Genomic DNA, 16,657 nt, shown 5'->3' with positions numbered 1-16,657 from the left:
CAGAGTGGAGCTTTAGAGCTTCAGAGTGGAGCTTTAGAGCTTCAGAGTGGAGCTTTAGAGCTTCAGAGTGGAGCTTTAGAGCTTCAGAGTGGAGCTTTAGAGTGCAGATTCAGAGCTTCAGAGTGGAGCTTTAGAGCTTCAGAGTGCAGATTCAGAGTGCAGATTCAGAGTGGAGCTTCAGAGCTTCAGAGTGGAGCTTCAGAGTGCAGATTCAGAGTGGAGCTTTAGAGCTTCAGAGTGGAGCTTCAGAGTGCAGATTCAGAGTGGAGCTTTAGAGCTTCAGAGTGGAGCTTCAGAGTGCAGATTCAGAGTGGAGCTTTAGAGCTTCAGAGTGGAGCTTCAGAGTGCAGAGTGGAGCTTCAGAGTGTCAAGAGCAATGCCAATAGCTCTAACTTTAACAAAGGCAAAACCATTGCATTGTAAATGCTTGTTATTTTACCGAATCACATGCTCATGCTGCTGCCTGGTTTGTCTACATGCACACAGGCAGAATCACTCGGTACAAAATGGCTCCTGTTCACTCGTCAGTACGGTCTTGCGCCGCCCCACCTTCCCCCTGCCAAATACATTCATTCCAAATACTGCTTATTTTCATATCAGACTGACTTCTCACATCTGGGATAGCAGGGGCACCTTCCACAGTGATTAGTGCTTCACAAAAAATAATTCTCGGCTAGCGCTCAGAAGCCTTGAAGCTTTGATTGAATGACACTGCAGTTTGATGCCCCGCTCGTTTTTTGATGCTATGCGTTCCAGACACTGATTTTATTAAGACTCACTTGGAGCTCTAAACTGTCACTTGATCTTTCTTTGGGTCATTTCGTTTGCCCGGAAGGACTAACATATCTGTGAAACCCTCTTCTTTTATAGTTTGAGCATCGTCTTCGTTTAGCAGGATAACATTATACATTTGAAAATACAAATATCCGGGAAGAGCAGAGAGCAAATCTCCGCGATGTTGGGCATTCTCCTATCATAAAGGAAGCGTGTTGGTGGGACCTGTGGCATCTAACGCATCATTTTACCCTATATGTGTGGGCACCTACCACAATAATGTATAGGATGAGTTTGTTCCGTTCCCGTTTTTAATTTGATGTAAAACTCAAATCACTGCACACTCTCTACTACACACTCTCTACTACACACTCTCTACTACAGTCACTACTCTCTACTACACACTCCCTACTACAGTCACTACTCTCTACTACACATTCTGCTACACACTCTCTACTACAGTCACTACTCTCTGCTACGCACTCTACTCTCTACTACACTCTACTACACACTCTCTACTACACACTCTACTACACACTCTCTACTACAGTCACTACTCTCTGCTACGCTCTCTACTACACACTCTACTACACACTCTCTACTACAGTCGCTACTCTCTACTACACACTGTACTACACACTCTACTACAGTCACTACTCTCTACTACACACTACTACACACTCTCTACTACAGTCACTACTCTCTACTACACACTCACTACACACTCACAACTACAGCCACTACTCTCTTCGACACACTCTATACTAGACACTCTCTACTACACACTATCTACTACAGTCACTACTCTCTACTACACACTGTACTACACTATCTACTACAGTCACTACTCTCTACTACACACTGTACTACACACTCTACTACAGTCACTACTCTCTACTACACACTCTCTACTACAGTCACTACTCTCTACTACACACTCACTACACACTCACTACTACAGCCACTACTCTCTTTGACACACTCTATACTAGACACTCTCTACTACACACTATCTACTACAGTCACTACTTACTACACACTATCTACTACAGTCACTACTTACTACACACTCTACTACACACTCTACTACACACTCTACTACACACTCTACTACACACTCTACTACACACTCTACTACACACTCTACTACACACTCTACTACACACTCTACTACACACTCTACTACACACTCTACATTACACACTCTACATTACACACTCTACATTACACACTCTCTACTACACACTCTACATTACACACTCTCTACTACACACTCTCTACTACACACTCTCTACTACACACTCTCTACTACACACTCTACTACACACTCTACTACACTCCCTACTACACATTCTCTACTACACACTCTACTACACACTCTACTACACTCCCTACTACACATTCTCCTACACACTCTACTACACACTCACCACTCTACTACACACTCACCACTCTACTACACACTCACTACTCTCTACTGCTCAATCTCTACTACACACTCTCTACTACACACTCTCTACTACACACTCTCTACTACACACTCTCTACTATACACTCTCTACTATACACTCTCTACTACACACTCTACTACACACTCTCTACTACACACTCTACTACACACTCTACTACACTCCCTACTACACATTCTCCTACACACTCTACTACACACTCACCACTCTACTACACACTCACCACTCTACTACACACTCACTACTCTCTACTGCTCACTCTCTACTACACACTCTCTACTACACACTCTCTACTACACACTCTCTACTACACTCTCTACTACACTCTCTACTACACTCTCTACTACACTCTCTACTACACACTCTCTACTACACACTCTCTACTACACACTCTCTACTACACACTGTCTACTACACACTCACTACTCTCTACTACACACTCACTACTCTCTACTACACACTCACTACTCTCTACTACACACTCTACTACTCACTTACTACTCTCTACTCACTCTCTACTACTCACTACTACTCACTACTACTCTCTACTACTCTCTACTACTCTCTCTACTACTCTCTCTACTACTCACTCTCTACTACTCACTCTCTACTACTCACTCTCTACTGCTCATGACAATGCCATTTATTTATCTGTTTCCAAAACCAACACATAAATAAAACATTTGTCATTTACAATGCCAAAAGCGCTAACTTTTGCAAAGGCGAGACCGTTGCATTGTAAATGCTTGTTTCTACATTAGACTACTGTAATGCTCTGTTTTTAGGTGCCCAAGAAAGTGTTACAAAAAATGCAAATTATTCAAAATGCAGCCGCCAGGCTCCTTGGACGAATCCCTAAACACCAATCTGCGTCAGAAACTATAAGACAGTTGCACTGGCTGCCTGTAAGAAATAGAATCAAGTTCAAGTCCCTCTGCTTAGTGTATAAGGCTCTACACAATGTCGGACCTGCTTTTTTTACTCAAAATCTCATTCCCTACAGTCCCTCCAGAACACTACGCTCATCCAGTTCACATGAATTGGTGGTACCCCGTACCAAATCTGTCTCATGGGGAGACAGAAGATTCCTTGTAGCCGCACCTAAACTCTGGAACACCTTGCCATACTCGATCAAAACGAGTACCTCACTCTGGTCTTTTCGCAAGCAACTCAAGACCTGGCTTTTTAATCAATAAACTCTAGCTCCCCTTGTTGGTTAAACACTGCAGAGATTTTTAGCGCCGAGATGCCCAAGGGCCTTCGTTCGCGCTCTATAAATGTTTTAATAAATAAATAAATTCTTTTACAGCCTTTATGGTCTTACTTGACCTTTCTGTTAATTTTCTAAGTCCTATATAATGACGACCGGCAACACAAAGCTCTCCAAACGTAGAATTTTTTGCAGGGGGGCAGAACTGTCCAAAGTTTCTACATTCCCTATTTGGATATGTGTTTGACGAAAGGGGTCTTGGGTGGCTCAGAGAGAACTAAAAAAAATTCCTTGGCCAGACCAGCAAGAGCCACTATGGATTTTGCTAGGAGACTAGGGGCCAAACTGTTACCCGACCTATTGAAGGTTTATAATGATAAATGTATACCCATGGCACTTAATGCAGTGATCGTTGTGGTTGTAAAGATGTTGGTGAACTGCATGTGTCTGAGAATACATTTCTCTGCCGACTCCTAGCAGTACCCCCTTGCCGCTGGCCTTTACGGTACTTGAGTAACTTGGGCAGGATCTCAAATCTAATTGCTATGGCTCCATTGATAGTTGAAAATCTGGGCCAACCCCACTCCTACGTTGAATCAGTTGGTCCTAGAGGATTGTATGAGGCCCGACGGGGCCCTGACATCCCAGGGTTTGGTTACGTCTTAGAGCTGTTAAAGATCCTCGTGTGCCCCAAGCTGTTTAGACATCATAGGCTGGTGCGCCTTAATGAGCTGAGAGATATACAATCACTGTTCTTGGCCAGGAGAATAGCAGAAAGGGAAAACGGGGAACAATAAGGCAATATTTAATTTTGAGTCCAGGGGCTGTGGGCCATCCTAATTGGACATATATCAAAAACCTGCATCATCGTTTTCTCTTAACTATCTTTAGGTTTAATGTTATTCGCTAGTGTTTGTCCACAGGAGCTTTTCCTATTGCGATCATTTCTCTGAACAAGAGCTTTTACATTTCATCTTTTTTGTGTGGTTTTTTTTTTATCGTAATTTACAGGAAAAATGTATTCTTCCACTTTTCAGCCACTGTAATTTTGTTCTTGTGAAGCCAGCCTTGTCTGACTTGCAAATGCTGTCTTCGCCTTTGATTTGCTCTGGTGTTTCCAGTTTTTAAACAGGTGCTTTAAGGCACAGGAAAAAAATGCCAAAAGCATAAGTGTGCCAGTGTTCGTTTCTGTTGAAATTCATGGGCTTTTAGCACGGAGTAGTTTTAGAACTTTTACTCTTTTAGTCTAGTGAATTTCTTATATATATATATATGTACTGTACTATCTTGCATCCGATAAGTCTGCTCAAATTCTAGTCTTTGTGCCTCCTGAGTAACATACCTCCTGATTGTCTGTTATAGCTTTATGAAATATTGATCTGTCCTTTTAATATTATGTAACAATCTGTTTTAGTAGTCATTTATTGTGTTTTATCTGCTTTTATGTCCTTTTTTGCCCGAATAAAGTTTTATTTGAAATTTCAAAATGTGTTTAATAATTAAAGCTTTGTGTGTTTCGCATAGCTTTTGTCCTTCGAGTAGCATCTCAAACTCCCTCAAAGCTGAGAAACCTGAAGTGAGGGACCATAAAAAAAAAAATATAGATATAGATATAGATATAGATATATATATAGAGAGAGATATATATATATATATATATATATATATATATATAGATATAGATAGATATATAATCGCAACAGCAAACCTCTTTGCACAAAGACACCGCACTCCTCTTGGAGTTCTAAATTCAGTTTATTGACCTTTTTTCTTTTTCCACCTACACGTTTCGAACACTAAGGTTCCTGATCACGGTAGTGTTTTCTACCGTGATCAGGAACCTTAGTGTTCGAAACGCGTAGGTGGAAAAAGAAAACGGGGCAATAAACTGAATTTAGAACTCCAAGAGGAGTGCGGTGTCTTTGTGTAAAGAGGTTTGCTTTTGCGAAATACTGCGAGGCTGTCCTTACCTCTCCACCGGCACCAGCTATTAGTCGCTCCCCCCACAAAGGACGTTTTGCTGTAAATAGATAGAGAGAGAGAGAGAGAGAGATAGAGAGATATATATTTACAATTCTATGAATGGAATAGTATTGCAACGGTTGCCAATGAATTACACTTTTAGAATATATCTGCAATAAACAGTTAACCACTTCTTTTAAACACATGCATTATACCTCAACAGGACCAGTTAAGCAGCTTTTAAAGATAAACAGTTGTTAACTTGCCATCACTATCAATTTTTTTTCCTGTGGGCTACATTTACAAATCCTTTTTTTTTTGTCGTTAAAAACCCTGTTTCTATTTTGCAGATGGAGTCGGCTTGCGTTTCCATTCACGAAGCTCTGAAGTCCGTCATTGACTATCAGACACACTTCCGTTTAAGAGAAGCTCAAAGCCGCAGCCGAGCAGAGGACCTCAATACAAGAGTGGCCTATTGGTCAGTAGGAGAAGCTGTCATTCTGCTGGTTGTGAGCATCGGGCAGGTGTTTCTTCTCAAAAGTTTCTTCTCCGATAAAAGAACCACGACAACACGTGTTGGATCCTAACTAATATTTCGAGGTGCTTCACTTCTACCAACCATACACGATCTGCCCACTTAATGCCCATGGTTACCTCTAAATTCAGACAAAACTATATATATTGGTAACATGCTTACCTTTTTATCCCGAATTTACATTATGGAATACAGCAGCTCTATGAAAGTGGTAAAGGGGACTTTTTATTTGAAAGATTTGAATACAAACACATTTTGCTATGTAAAAGCAGACGGCCCAGTTGTTAATTTTTATGCCAAGATGTTTGTGTTAAACTTTGTTTATCAAACTTTAGTTTGTTGTTTTGCATGTACTATGAAACAAAATCCAGAGTAATCTTCATGCACTTATGCAAGTGTCCAGAGTCCAAAATCGAAAAAAAGTGCACAAATTGACATTTTTATGAAGCATATGTTATCTTCCACATTTCTAGCACTCAATGTAGTATTTTTCATAGGGACTAGAAATATTGATATTTTCCAAACAGGTGAATGTTTTCTTATTAAGCAATCAAATTGGAATTTACTTCAAATAGAATGTGTACAACACTGGTAGACCAAACAAGCCAAATTATCTTATATTTTTTTTATTTAATATTTTTGTCAGGTTACACTGGGAAAGGTCCACATCTGGTTCAAAGGCAATCTGGGTTAGTTTAAGGTTTCTATATGAATTAATTTGACCCAAGTTTGTTTGACAGGTTTTTCACCTATCCATTTACAACTAGTTTCAATAAACCATAATTTATGACCAATAAACATCCCGAAAACAGCAAAAATGATCAACTGATTTGCTCTGAACAGTAATTGATTGAATCGGTGTAACGTTCATACCGCAACTGGATTTATTTACTAAGTTTTTATTCTATAGCCTCTCCCTTCTCCCCCAACACCCATCTGCTGTAAGAAATTGCTTATTTTGCCTATTTCTGAACAGCCCATTTCACACTCTAACCTTAGCAACTGCATCTTTTGCAAATATCGTAATAGCATTGCAACCGTTGGATTTCAGAACAGTAATTGATGTAGTAAAGAAGGGGGTACAACAGTGGCTGTCTGCTATGCAGAACACTTGGGTTTAGGGGTATTTTAGCTAGACAGTCGCTGGTGTTCCATTGAGAGATACTATTAATAGGAAAAGTAAAACATTATCTATACTTTGTCTGATCGGCCACACTTCTGATGCAAATAATAAAATTACATTTCCAGGGAGTCTTATTTGTATTCTATCACCTATTGCGAACAGTTAAAAATACGATGTGCTTAAGGATCAAGGTACATCTAGCGTTGCGATCTAAAATGGTTGCTAAAATTAACAGTTTTCAACTTAAACGTAAATATGTAGCATTCTGTTTCTTTTAGATGGGGCCTGATCTTTAAACCAAAACAAAACCACTTGGACTATAGCTGGTCCTAATTTGCACTGTATTGTCTCCCACTTCTCTTATGCAGATGATTGGCTGGAGAGTGGCCAACGTGCCACATGCACACTTTACTGACAAATTGAACTTTGTTGAACATGCCACCGTTATGATGCAAGAATACTACTCAATAGCTCCCCTTTCAAATGGAAACCTAGGGTGAAAAAGGTGCGATATAAATTTGGCCTGGATACATACAAAGTAGATGCACCCTAGTTTTATGCCTACAGTTGGTGCACTGGCAAAAGGCAACTTTGGTATAGAATCATATTGAACATCACATGGGTTATTCCAGACCTACACCAGGGCTTAATTCACGTTCTGACTCTCACCATTCAATATTGATAAATAGCAGGCAATGCTACTGAGCACACTGTTCTTGCTCAAAGCAAATAATTGAATAAGTTGGGTTTTGTAAATGAAAAATGTTATACTTTTTAAAATCTTTTTGGCAGAGTTACGCCCTCTGTAGTGTTTGGTCGCATCGCATTTGTTTCTTTAAATTAATGTTTTGCTCGTTTAAACAAAACATTATACAAAGTGGTGTGTGTCTATACAGATTTACGTTGCCATCTTTTCTCTTTTTAAGATTAAGTGATTAAACCAATAATGGTAAGAAATGTGCAAATGTATGTATATATAGATATATATATACACACTCGAGAATCAACAATAGGTTTGCAGAAGTTAGCTTGTTTTACCTGTTACGTTTGCAGTGGAGTCTGCAATTTTTCATTTATTTGAATGTATAATTGAAATTGCGTGTGAGAATCGCACGATTGCCATCAAGCGTTTGACATAATGCAACTTCAACTGTATAGGACTGCAGTAGACACCAATTTTTTGAACATTTGTTAGACTTTTTATGATTGTGTCAAGTTTTATGTTCGAAAATGTCATCTTCAGTTTTGGAAATGTTTTACACATTCTATTATTTGAATGGGACTACAAATGGACCCAGTGAATAATATTTGGGAGAGTAAAACTTAATATATGGATTCAGTTCAAATGCAGGGGTTTTGTACAAATAAATACATGGAACCAACTCTGTCTAGTGAATTTTTGGTTTTAATATCGGATCTGGAAAAAGAACATTTTGGGTGATCTTATTCGGTTTTTCAATTTTTGAACTTTTTTTTTCTTTCCTGCATTTCTGCTGCCATGCAGGTTTTGTTGTCATGGTTATATTAAAAATTCATACTGCAGGCATTTGTGGGGGAAATGCTTAACAGGAACACTGGTTCTGTGTTGTTGGTACCTTACTTAATCCATCAGGTAGGGCATCTTTAGATTTGTGACACAGTGGTCCATTTTTGAGAGGAAAACCTTATTCCTCTTTTACATGAGTGGACGTTGTGAGAGTGGCATGTTATCTGTGTTGGAGAGCCTTTTTAATATACAAGTGGCAATCATTTCTCCATCATGAATAATATTAGATTGTTTGTGTGCGTCATCCTGAGCACATGAAAATAATGGCTTTGAATTGATTCTTAGTAGAGCACATCCCTTTCTAAAGGCAGCATTTCAAGGTTTTCTATTCGGTTTCAATACAGGGTTGTGGCACAAACACCCGGACTGCCTTCCAAAGTCCCATTTTACCTCCTATCCATAAAAGGAAAACTAGTTTTGCCAACATGCCCCTTTTTTGCCTCCTTACAAAATTGACTTAACACTGTCACTTTTAGGCTTCAATGAGCTCCACAATTTTCTCATCCTGTAAAAAAGTCTTCAACTCTCCCGTCCTGCGGTGGTGAATTATCTTGGAATAAACAGCAAATGACTTGTGTGCCTTTCTTTCCTGTCGCTTACCTTTGAGGGCTGCAAAAGTAGGGTCAGGAGATGCCGTATAGGAAATTGTTATACTAAGGAGTAAAATGCGCTTATGATTAAAAAAAAATAATCACTTCCTATCAGGATCTCATCCCAGCTTAAGACTTGTGATGTAGACATCTAGATCTTTGGAGAATTTACTATACTGACATTCTGTTTTTTCAATCTCCATTGTAAGAGAATTGAAACTTAACCATTTGGCTACAACAGTGAGGCAAACAATAGTGTCTTGAGACACAGTCATTGCAGTTAAGACAAACCAGAATATCTGTCAGGGTAAGGATGAACGGGAGTTCAAATGAACATATGAGCTTTGCCAGTCGTGTTAACAGAGAGTGCGGCCCTGTGGAACTCTAAATGGATTGGGCGTGGGTGCAGATGTAAATGGAGGGGTCGACACAGTTTAAGACCGACCGCTCATATAGTAAGAAAAATAAGTAAGTGTCAGATGGTTCACACTAACAGAAAAGAGCTAGTTAAGCAGGTTTAGTGCAACAACGAGAAGTGACAGAGAGCCAAGAGGTTTTGCTTAGCAGTGCTACTTTGTTCTGCTTTTTGCCTTTGGTCATTCAACGTAGACTTAGACTGATTCGGTACAATGACTGGAGCGGTTGCCACATTGATTAGGATGAAAATTGATTTAAGACCTCCAGTACTTAGAAATCTGCACTGTTTATTTCTTTTTATAAAATTGTCATGCGAAAGAGAAGCGATATAGGCTGGTAGTTGCTGAAACTAGCAGGATTGGCTGTGTATTCCTTCAACAGGGAAGCCAACTCCATGCTTCCAAGAGGTGGAGTGTGGGGGGGAGGGGTTGTGGGGGGGGGGGGGGGGGGCAGTGAAACTGGCGATAGATTATGGAGATTTTGAAAGTTTCTGAAAGGCATTATAGGACAAGGTTCTACAGAAGAACCAGATATGAATGGCAGAATGGGACTCAATGTATTGCCAAAGGGTAATGGAGAGGAGAGGTTGATCCATGGTTTTCATGGGAGGCAGATATGTTGATGGAAGAAGATAAAAATGTGTCGTGGGTAAGTAAAACACTACATACAGTCACAATTTCATCGTGAAACATTGCAGCATGGTATTGGCAAGCTAGTTATCAATTTTAACTATTTCTCTAGTGTATGCTGACATAATTAATGTGTCCTCCGAGATAGGATTCATGCAAGAGGCCTGTAAATTCAGGACAGCTGGCCTTTGATAGCTTTTTGAATAATGGGATGGCCCATGTGTTAGTCTGGTACCCTTCATGAAAGTAGTAAGCTTTTAATAATGTTTTTAATAACTGAGGCAACCACATGTTTCAGCTCTTTCATATGGAAAGAAGAATTTGGGTCTCAACAGCACTTTGTGAGATTCATCTCTTCAGTTCAGTTCTCAGTCTCCAGGGGCATTTTGGATTAATTTATTGGAAGCATTACAGCAAATGAGCCCGATTAATTGTTCATGCTTTTAGTAGGTTCATGTTCTGATAACATACATAAGGGGATATTTTATTAACTACATCTGAAATAAAGTTCCCCAAAACTGTACTCTGGGGAAAGAAAAGACATTGTTAATAGTATTTCAGTTAACATGTGCTAAATACTAGTGTGAAAAGCTTGGTTAATGCAAGTAGCACGTCTCTTTGCTTTAGTATTGTTTTATATTTATTTGTATTGCTACAATAGCTGGTTTTTAGTAGAAAACTGGAAAAAAGACATGTTTGTCAACCTCTTAGTTTCACAGTTCAGTATTCAATGTGGTTAAATTTTTCCTTGCGTTTAGAATCAATTGGATACTTTTTAAATGTTGTATTTCAGATATGGAGTTTATAATGCGCAGAATAAATCTGCAATAAGTATGAATAGTGTTGCGTTCTCGCACAGTATCCAGAGATTTGTATTGTATGGTCGTCCTTTATCCTTTTCATATTTCCTCCCTAACATCTCTGCCCACTACCCACCACAACAACTTCAAACATACCACCAGTACGACAGTCAGAATAAATTACAGCCATCCAACAGTTTAACAGTAGTAGTCAGCAGCTTTTGTTTGATGTTATAATAGAGGTTAAAGGTACAGTGCCCCCCACCCCAGCAGTAAATGTGAACACAATACTTCAAGAAAAATAATAATTCCCAGAATTGACCAGTGACAATAAGATTTTTTTTTTAATAGTAAAAGACAAATTCAAGAATGTACCCCCAGCCAGGTTAAATCCAAAACCAGTGTTAAAAACATACAGACAAGGAGGAAGGTATGACCAGCAAAAATAGGGTAACCTTTTTGAAGAACAAAGCACTTCTTTATTCAAAAAGGAAGTCTAGCGGTGTCTAAGTGTGGGTTGACGGCGTTTCGAACCCTTTGCAATATGGAATCATCGTCGTTCGACAACTAATAACTTGCCTGAGCCATAACTCAGTGGTACAGTAATGAAAATTAAAACCTGGAGTTGGGTTAATCGAGGGAAATTTGATTACCAGCGGGACTTAGTCATATGGATCTAAAAGCGTATTCCAAGTCTCAATTAGCTGGCTCCTCTGATCAGATCAACCATCTAATCCCAAAATAAGCCCTGCAAGATGCTTATTTCCCACATTGGATTATGGCTAAACCCTTAATCCAATGTGGGAATCGCTGTTCAGAGCCGTTACGTCACCAAAATTCATTGCCTCCGCGTCATGCCAGACAGGAGAAATGACTACGTCTCTTATAGAGAGAGGAACAAAGGCCTATTCAGGACAAAGGGCTATCTGAAGACCTGGGGTAGCCGGAAAGGGCCTTTATACATGCAAGGGTCTTTATACATGCAAGGGTCTTTATACTTGCAAGGGTCTTTATACTTGCAAGGGTCTTTATACTTGCAAGGATCTTTGTCTAGTACAGTTTAATATGTAGACAATCCCACCTATGGTGATTAAAGTTTCAATGAAGACTACATTGTCTCCAACATAATGTGCGAGCATTACGATAGATTTTGCTCCGCTAGTCTAGACATACGTACCAGTGAAGAGTAACTTTATAGTGGTCTTGTGTATCCAAATTGCTACTGGAATTATGGGTGATAGATTGCTATTGTATTTTCTGCTAGTTCTCACTTTTCAAGAGCTGTGTTCTAATTGACTCTACATGACTCTGGTGAGGCATTTAAAAATATAACACGTCACATGGTGTCTACACAAACTTTTATTTGGTTAGGTCTTGCGTGACAGCTACTTTAAAGCTTTAGTTTATCACCCAGTGTCACAATTTGCCATAACAATATCTCTGTGCCTCATCCAGGTTTATCACTTATTTGACATGAAAGATAAACCTCCGGTCTGTCAAATCTAGTAGACCATTCAACAACTGCTCTTTTAATTTATTGATGCTGGTAATGTAGGGCCTGTCGGCGTACTGATGTGTTTGGGAATCTATCTTACTTTGGTTTACAGGTCTGCCCACTGACAGCCGTTCATGGGTGTCCATAGTATATCTTCTTCCCTACGGTCAACCATAAAAGGACACAGCTGGGTTGCCCTGTAATGTACCATAAATCCCAGAAAAGCCAAATCAAGTAAGAGCTTAGGTTTGAATAAAGCCTTATGTTAGAAATGGATGTCTCTAGTTGGCAGTTTCTTGCACCCTGTCCAAGTAGGGACCCTAACTTCTAGACCAGATAAGGGAGTTACACACCAAAAATAACCTCTGCTCACCCCCTTGGTAGTTTGGCACAAGCAGTCCGGCTTATCACCGAGGCAATGTGTAAAGCGTTTGCACATAACACACAGTAACCCAGTAAAAACACTACAAACTGACACCACACCTGTTTTTAGAAACAGCCAATATTTATCTGTGTAATGCAAAACCCAATATAAATCCAACATGCATAAATCAAGATACACATTTTGTTAAAAGCAACTTAAAATACAGTTTCTCGCACTCTATAGCTCTGTCCGGGGCTATCATAGGGTCGTGAACAATAAATCCAACAGTTAAGTCTGACCCTGAGGTCGCAGGCCAGCTACAGTGTTGGCACACAGATGGACGGAATGCAGAGCAAATCAAACATTTACCACAGTACAGTGATCTAGGCCTAAATCCATAGTTTTTTTTGTTCCCCATGCTTTTCCAGTTCAGACCAAGCCATATGCAAATCAGTCTTGACCCTGTTTCCCATGGAAGCATTCCAGCCTGAACTGCCAGGCCAGATCCTCCCTGGACTGGAAACAAGCATCATGGGGCCGGTTTCGGGCATCACCCCTCATCAGCCAGGCTAGATTCACTCCAGTGGCATGGAGAGCACAGGACCCACATCCATCATCTGTGTGTCTTTTGCTTTCTCACCCTGAATGCGCCGGGTATGCCCAGACATGGGTCCCGGGCTCACTTGCCCACGGGATTCTAGCTAGCCTGGCTGATGGGGGATGATGCCCTGAAACCAGTCCCAGAATGCTTGCTTCCGGTCCAGGGAGGACTTGGTTTGGCTCTCGCTGGAACGTTCCTATGAGGCACAGTCGAGACTGATTTGCATATGGGTTGGTCTAAACTGGGGTGGCATGGTGAGCAAAAGAACGATGGATTTAACTCCGATCTCTTGACTGGGGATGAATGTTTGATTTGCGCTGCATTCCATCCATCATCTGTTTGTCTTTTGCTTTCTTGCCCTAAGTGCGCCAGATATGGGCTTGGCCAAGATGGTGATCGGAGCAGACGTGTTCTAAGCTGCTCTGTCTCCGCCTTCTGAAAAATCCTGTATATATGTGCAATCTAGGGTCCCACTTACCCGGGCTGCTAACGCTGAGCTACTGTCAGCCCGGCTGGGGGGGAAAATCTGCAGCCACCGAAAGCAAAGACGAGCCGTGCAGACCTGAGCTGCCACGCAGGGCTCTGGCGGAACCTGCCCACGGCGGCCTGAAGCATCCGGAGCCGAGACACACACTGAGTCGGCCACCCTCGGCGCACGTTTCAGAGCTGCACACTGGGGATCTAGGCTGCGCACATTAACTGCTAGTGCTGAGTTACCGGCAGTCTGTCCAGGGTAAAAAATCTGCAACCGCTGAAAGTGGAGAAGATTGGTGCGGACCTGTCCTGCCGGCTCAGGTACCACACGCGGAGGCCTGAAGCAACCGGAGCTGGGACGTGCACTGACCCAGACACCCACAACACACTGTCTCGGAGCGGCTCACTGGGGATAGAGGCTACCGGCGCAGAGGTCGCAGAGCCCCCACTTGTAAGCAGGGAGTTAACCGCACCGGTCAGTGGGATACAGCGGCTGCGTCACCCGAAGTAAGGGAAGCGGAAGGCCTAACCCCAGCACGGACAGATCCGCATAACACCAAGACCTGGTATTGCACTGTGGAGGTCCCAGGCCCTTTATCATGGGAGCCGCCTGTAAACCCTAAGACTCCGCGATGCATCGTGGTGGGCCTGGGGCTAACGTGAAAGGAACCGCTCAGGCACCCAAAGATCCGGCGGAGTGCTGCGGTGGATCTGGGCTCCACCTTGGAAGAGCTGACCGGAGCCTACAAGTACTCGCACCAAATTGGGACAGTCCTGGCCCCTGACCTACGGGAGCTGCCCAGGACTCCATGAACTGATGGTGCAATGCGGCGGACATGGGCCTCGAGTGGTGGAACCCTTCCGTGGCCCAGAGTACCGGAGGTGCACTGATGCAAGCCTGGACTCTATACTGGAGGGGCCACTGAGGGCCTTGAATGTTGCAGGCATGCTGTGGTAGGCCAGTCTATTTAGCAGGTGCGGCTGCCCATAATTAATACTGCTGTCAACGTGTTGAGGTAGACCTGATTTAAAGAGTCTGTCCATATTCTCAGGAACTGGCGACAGGCCTGGGGGGGCGTGGCTAGCTGCCGGAGGGAATGGTCGCTTGCTAGAGCGACTCCCAGCCATCGCCCGACTATCCGCCCGACAAATCCATCTTTACGACTGGGGACTCCCTTGTACTTGGGAGGCCCCCGTCCTACAACCGATGGTGCACGTCTAGTGATAGTGCTGGCCTGATCGGCGACACCGCGCCTGAGATCGAGCCCTCTGAAGGAGGGTCCCCCGGGGCTCGCAAGATGGCGGCTGCGCTGGTGCTTCAATCTGAACACTGATCTGCTTTGGAAGTTTGGGGGGGTCCGGACCCGCTGTTGCCCTTTAATGCCCCACTGCTTCTCGTCGGGCTGTCGCCGAAGCCTCCCGCGGCTGCCGGAGTTCTCCCCCCGCGGCCGCGAAGCCGGAGAAAGACAGCAGACATAACCGGAGGTCACTGCCGGCCCGCCGGGACGTCATTCACGCGATGTCCCGGCTTAGGGGCCTACCCCATTGGGACTCTGGCGCGGTACCCATCGACTCGGCAAAGGGACACAGATCTTCCGACGGCCCCCCGCAACACGTCGGATAATCGGGAGCGGACCATCGTCCATCTGAGTTCTGGTTGTCTGGCCTGGTTGGATCGGCCCAGCTGTATGATGCCGCATATGTGGAGTGAACTCGGTGAGGGCCCTGGGGACTTCTAAGCACCTGTTGGGGATCGCGCTGTTTGAGCCAGTAGCGAACGACATGCAGGAGACAAATGTTCCTGGGTTGACTTAAGCTCCACAGCTGAACCTCTGGACCCGGTAGCACAGTGCCTCCAAATCGCGGCTGACCCGCTCCAAGTCCCGGTGGGGGCTGGGGCCTTCTAGCCACAAACCGACGAGGTGGTAGCTGGTCGCTCCCCGCCCGCCCGGCACATGATCATGCATGGGAGAGACCCCCTGGTGGAGCTCCGAGAGCGGCGACCATGTCAGGTAGCGTTGGGCCTATCTGCAAACTAGAGTGTCGTGGAGGTGGATTGGCCCCCCTGTGGGTGTTCTACTTGGTCATACGAGAACTCTGGGGAGAGAAGACTGCTAGGCCTCAGGTGGAACGGCCGGACGTGGGGTGGAAGACTTGGCCATTATTTAAGGCCACATTGGATCGCGGCCACCCAAGAGGATCTATGATGGCGTCCAGCAAGGAAGGGAGGCCCTCGACCCAGAGACAGATAAACAAGAACTCCTGGGTCACGGCCAAGGACAAAGACACGGCCCCCCCCCCGGCGAACAAAAAAATGCATCCCCCTCGCAGGGACCGAAGACGCTTACTTTGGAAGACGTCATGGAGGCGATTGCAGGAGTTCGCTCCTCACTGGAAACTCGAATTGACTCTGTTAATATAGAAGTGACACTCTTGCGGGCGGACCTGCTCAAAATGGACACTAAGGTTAAGGACGTCTAGGTCAAAACAGCGTTTCTTATCGACGACACCTCTACGCTTCAACAAGTGGCCCAGCTTCAGCAACAACAGAAACAAATGGGTGAACTGCTGGACGACTAGGAAGGGAGGGCGTGACGGAACAACGTTCGAATTTTGGGAGTTCCGGAGCCGGCGGCGGACCTATTTGTGGAAGACTTGGTTACGAAAC

General features: G+C 43.3%; 1 protein-coding gene across 1 annotated transcript in view; it reads left to right on the top strand.

Moving 5' to 3' along the window:
* Positions 1 to 8,455, top strand: part of TMED7 (transmembrane p24 trafficking protein 7) — a 71,964-nt gene extending 63,509 nt beyond the window's left edge. Inside the window, exon 4 of the mRNA XM_086961053.1 lies at positions 5,766 to 8,455. Within this exon, the coding sequence (XP_086817179.1) occupies positions 5,766 to 6,002 (237 nt within the window). The 3' untranslated portion in view covers positions 6,003 to 8,455. The remainder of the gene's footprint in view (positions 1 to 5,765) is intronic.
* Positions 8,456 to 16,657: the final 8,202 nt, after the last annotated feature.

The sequence above is a fragment of the Lissotriton vulgaris genome, chromosome 3_1 (assembly GCF_964263255.1).
Source record: "Lissotriton vulgaris chromosome 3_1, aLisVul1.2, whole genome shotgun sequence".
Classification (NCBI taxonomy): Eukaryota; Metazoa; Chordata; class Amphibia; order Caudata; family Salamandridae; genus Lissotriton; species Lissotriton vulgaris.
This window is presented reverse-complemented; position numbering and strand designations above follow the sequence as displayed.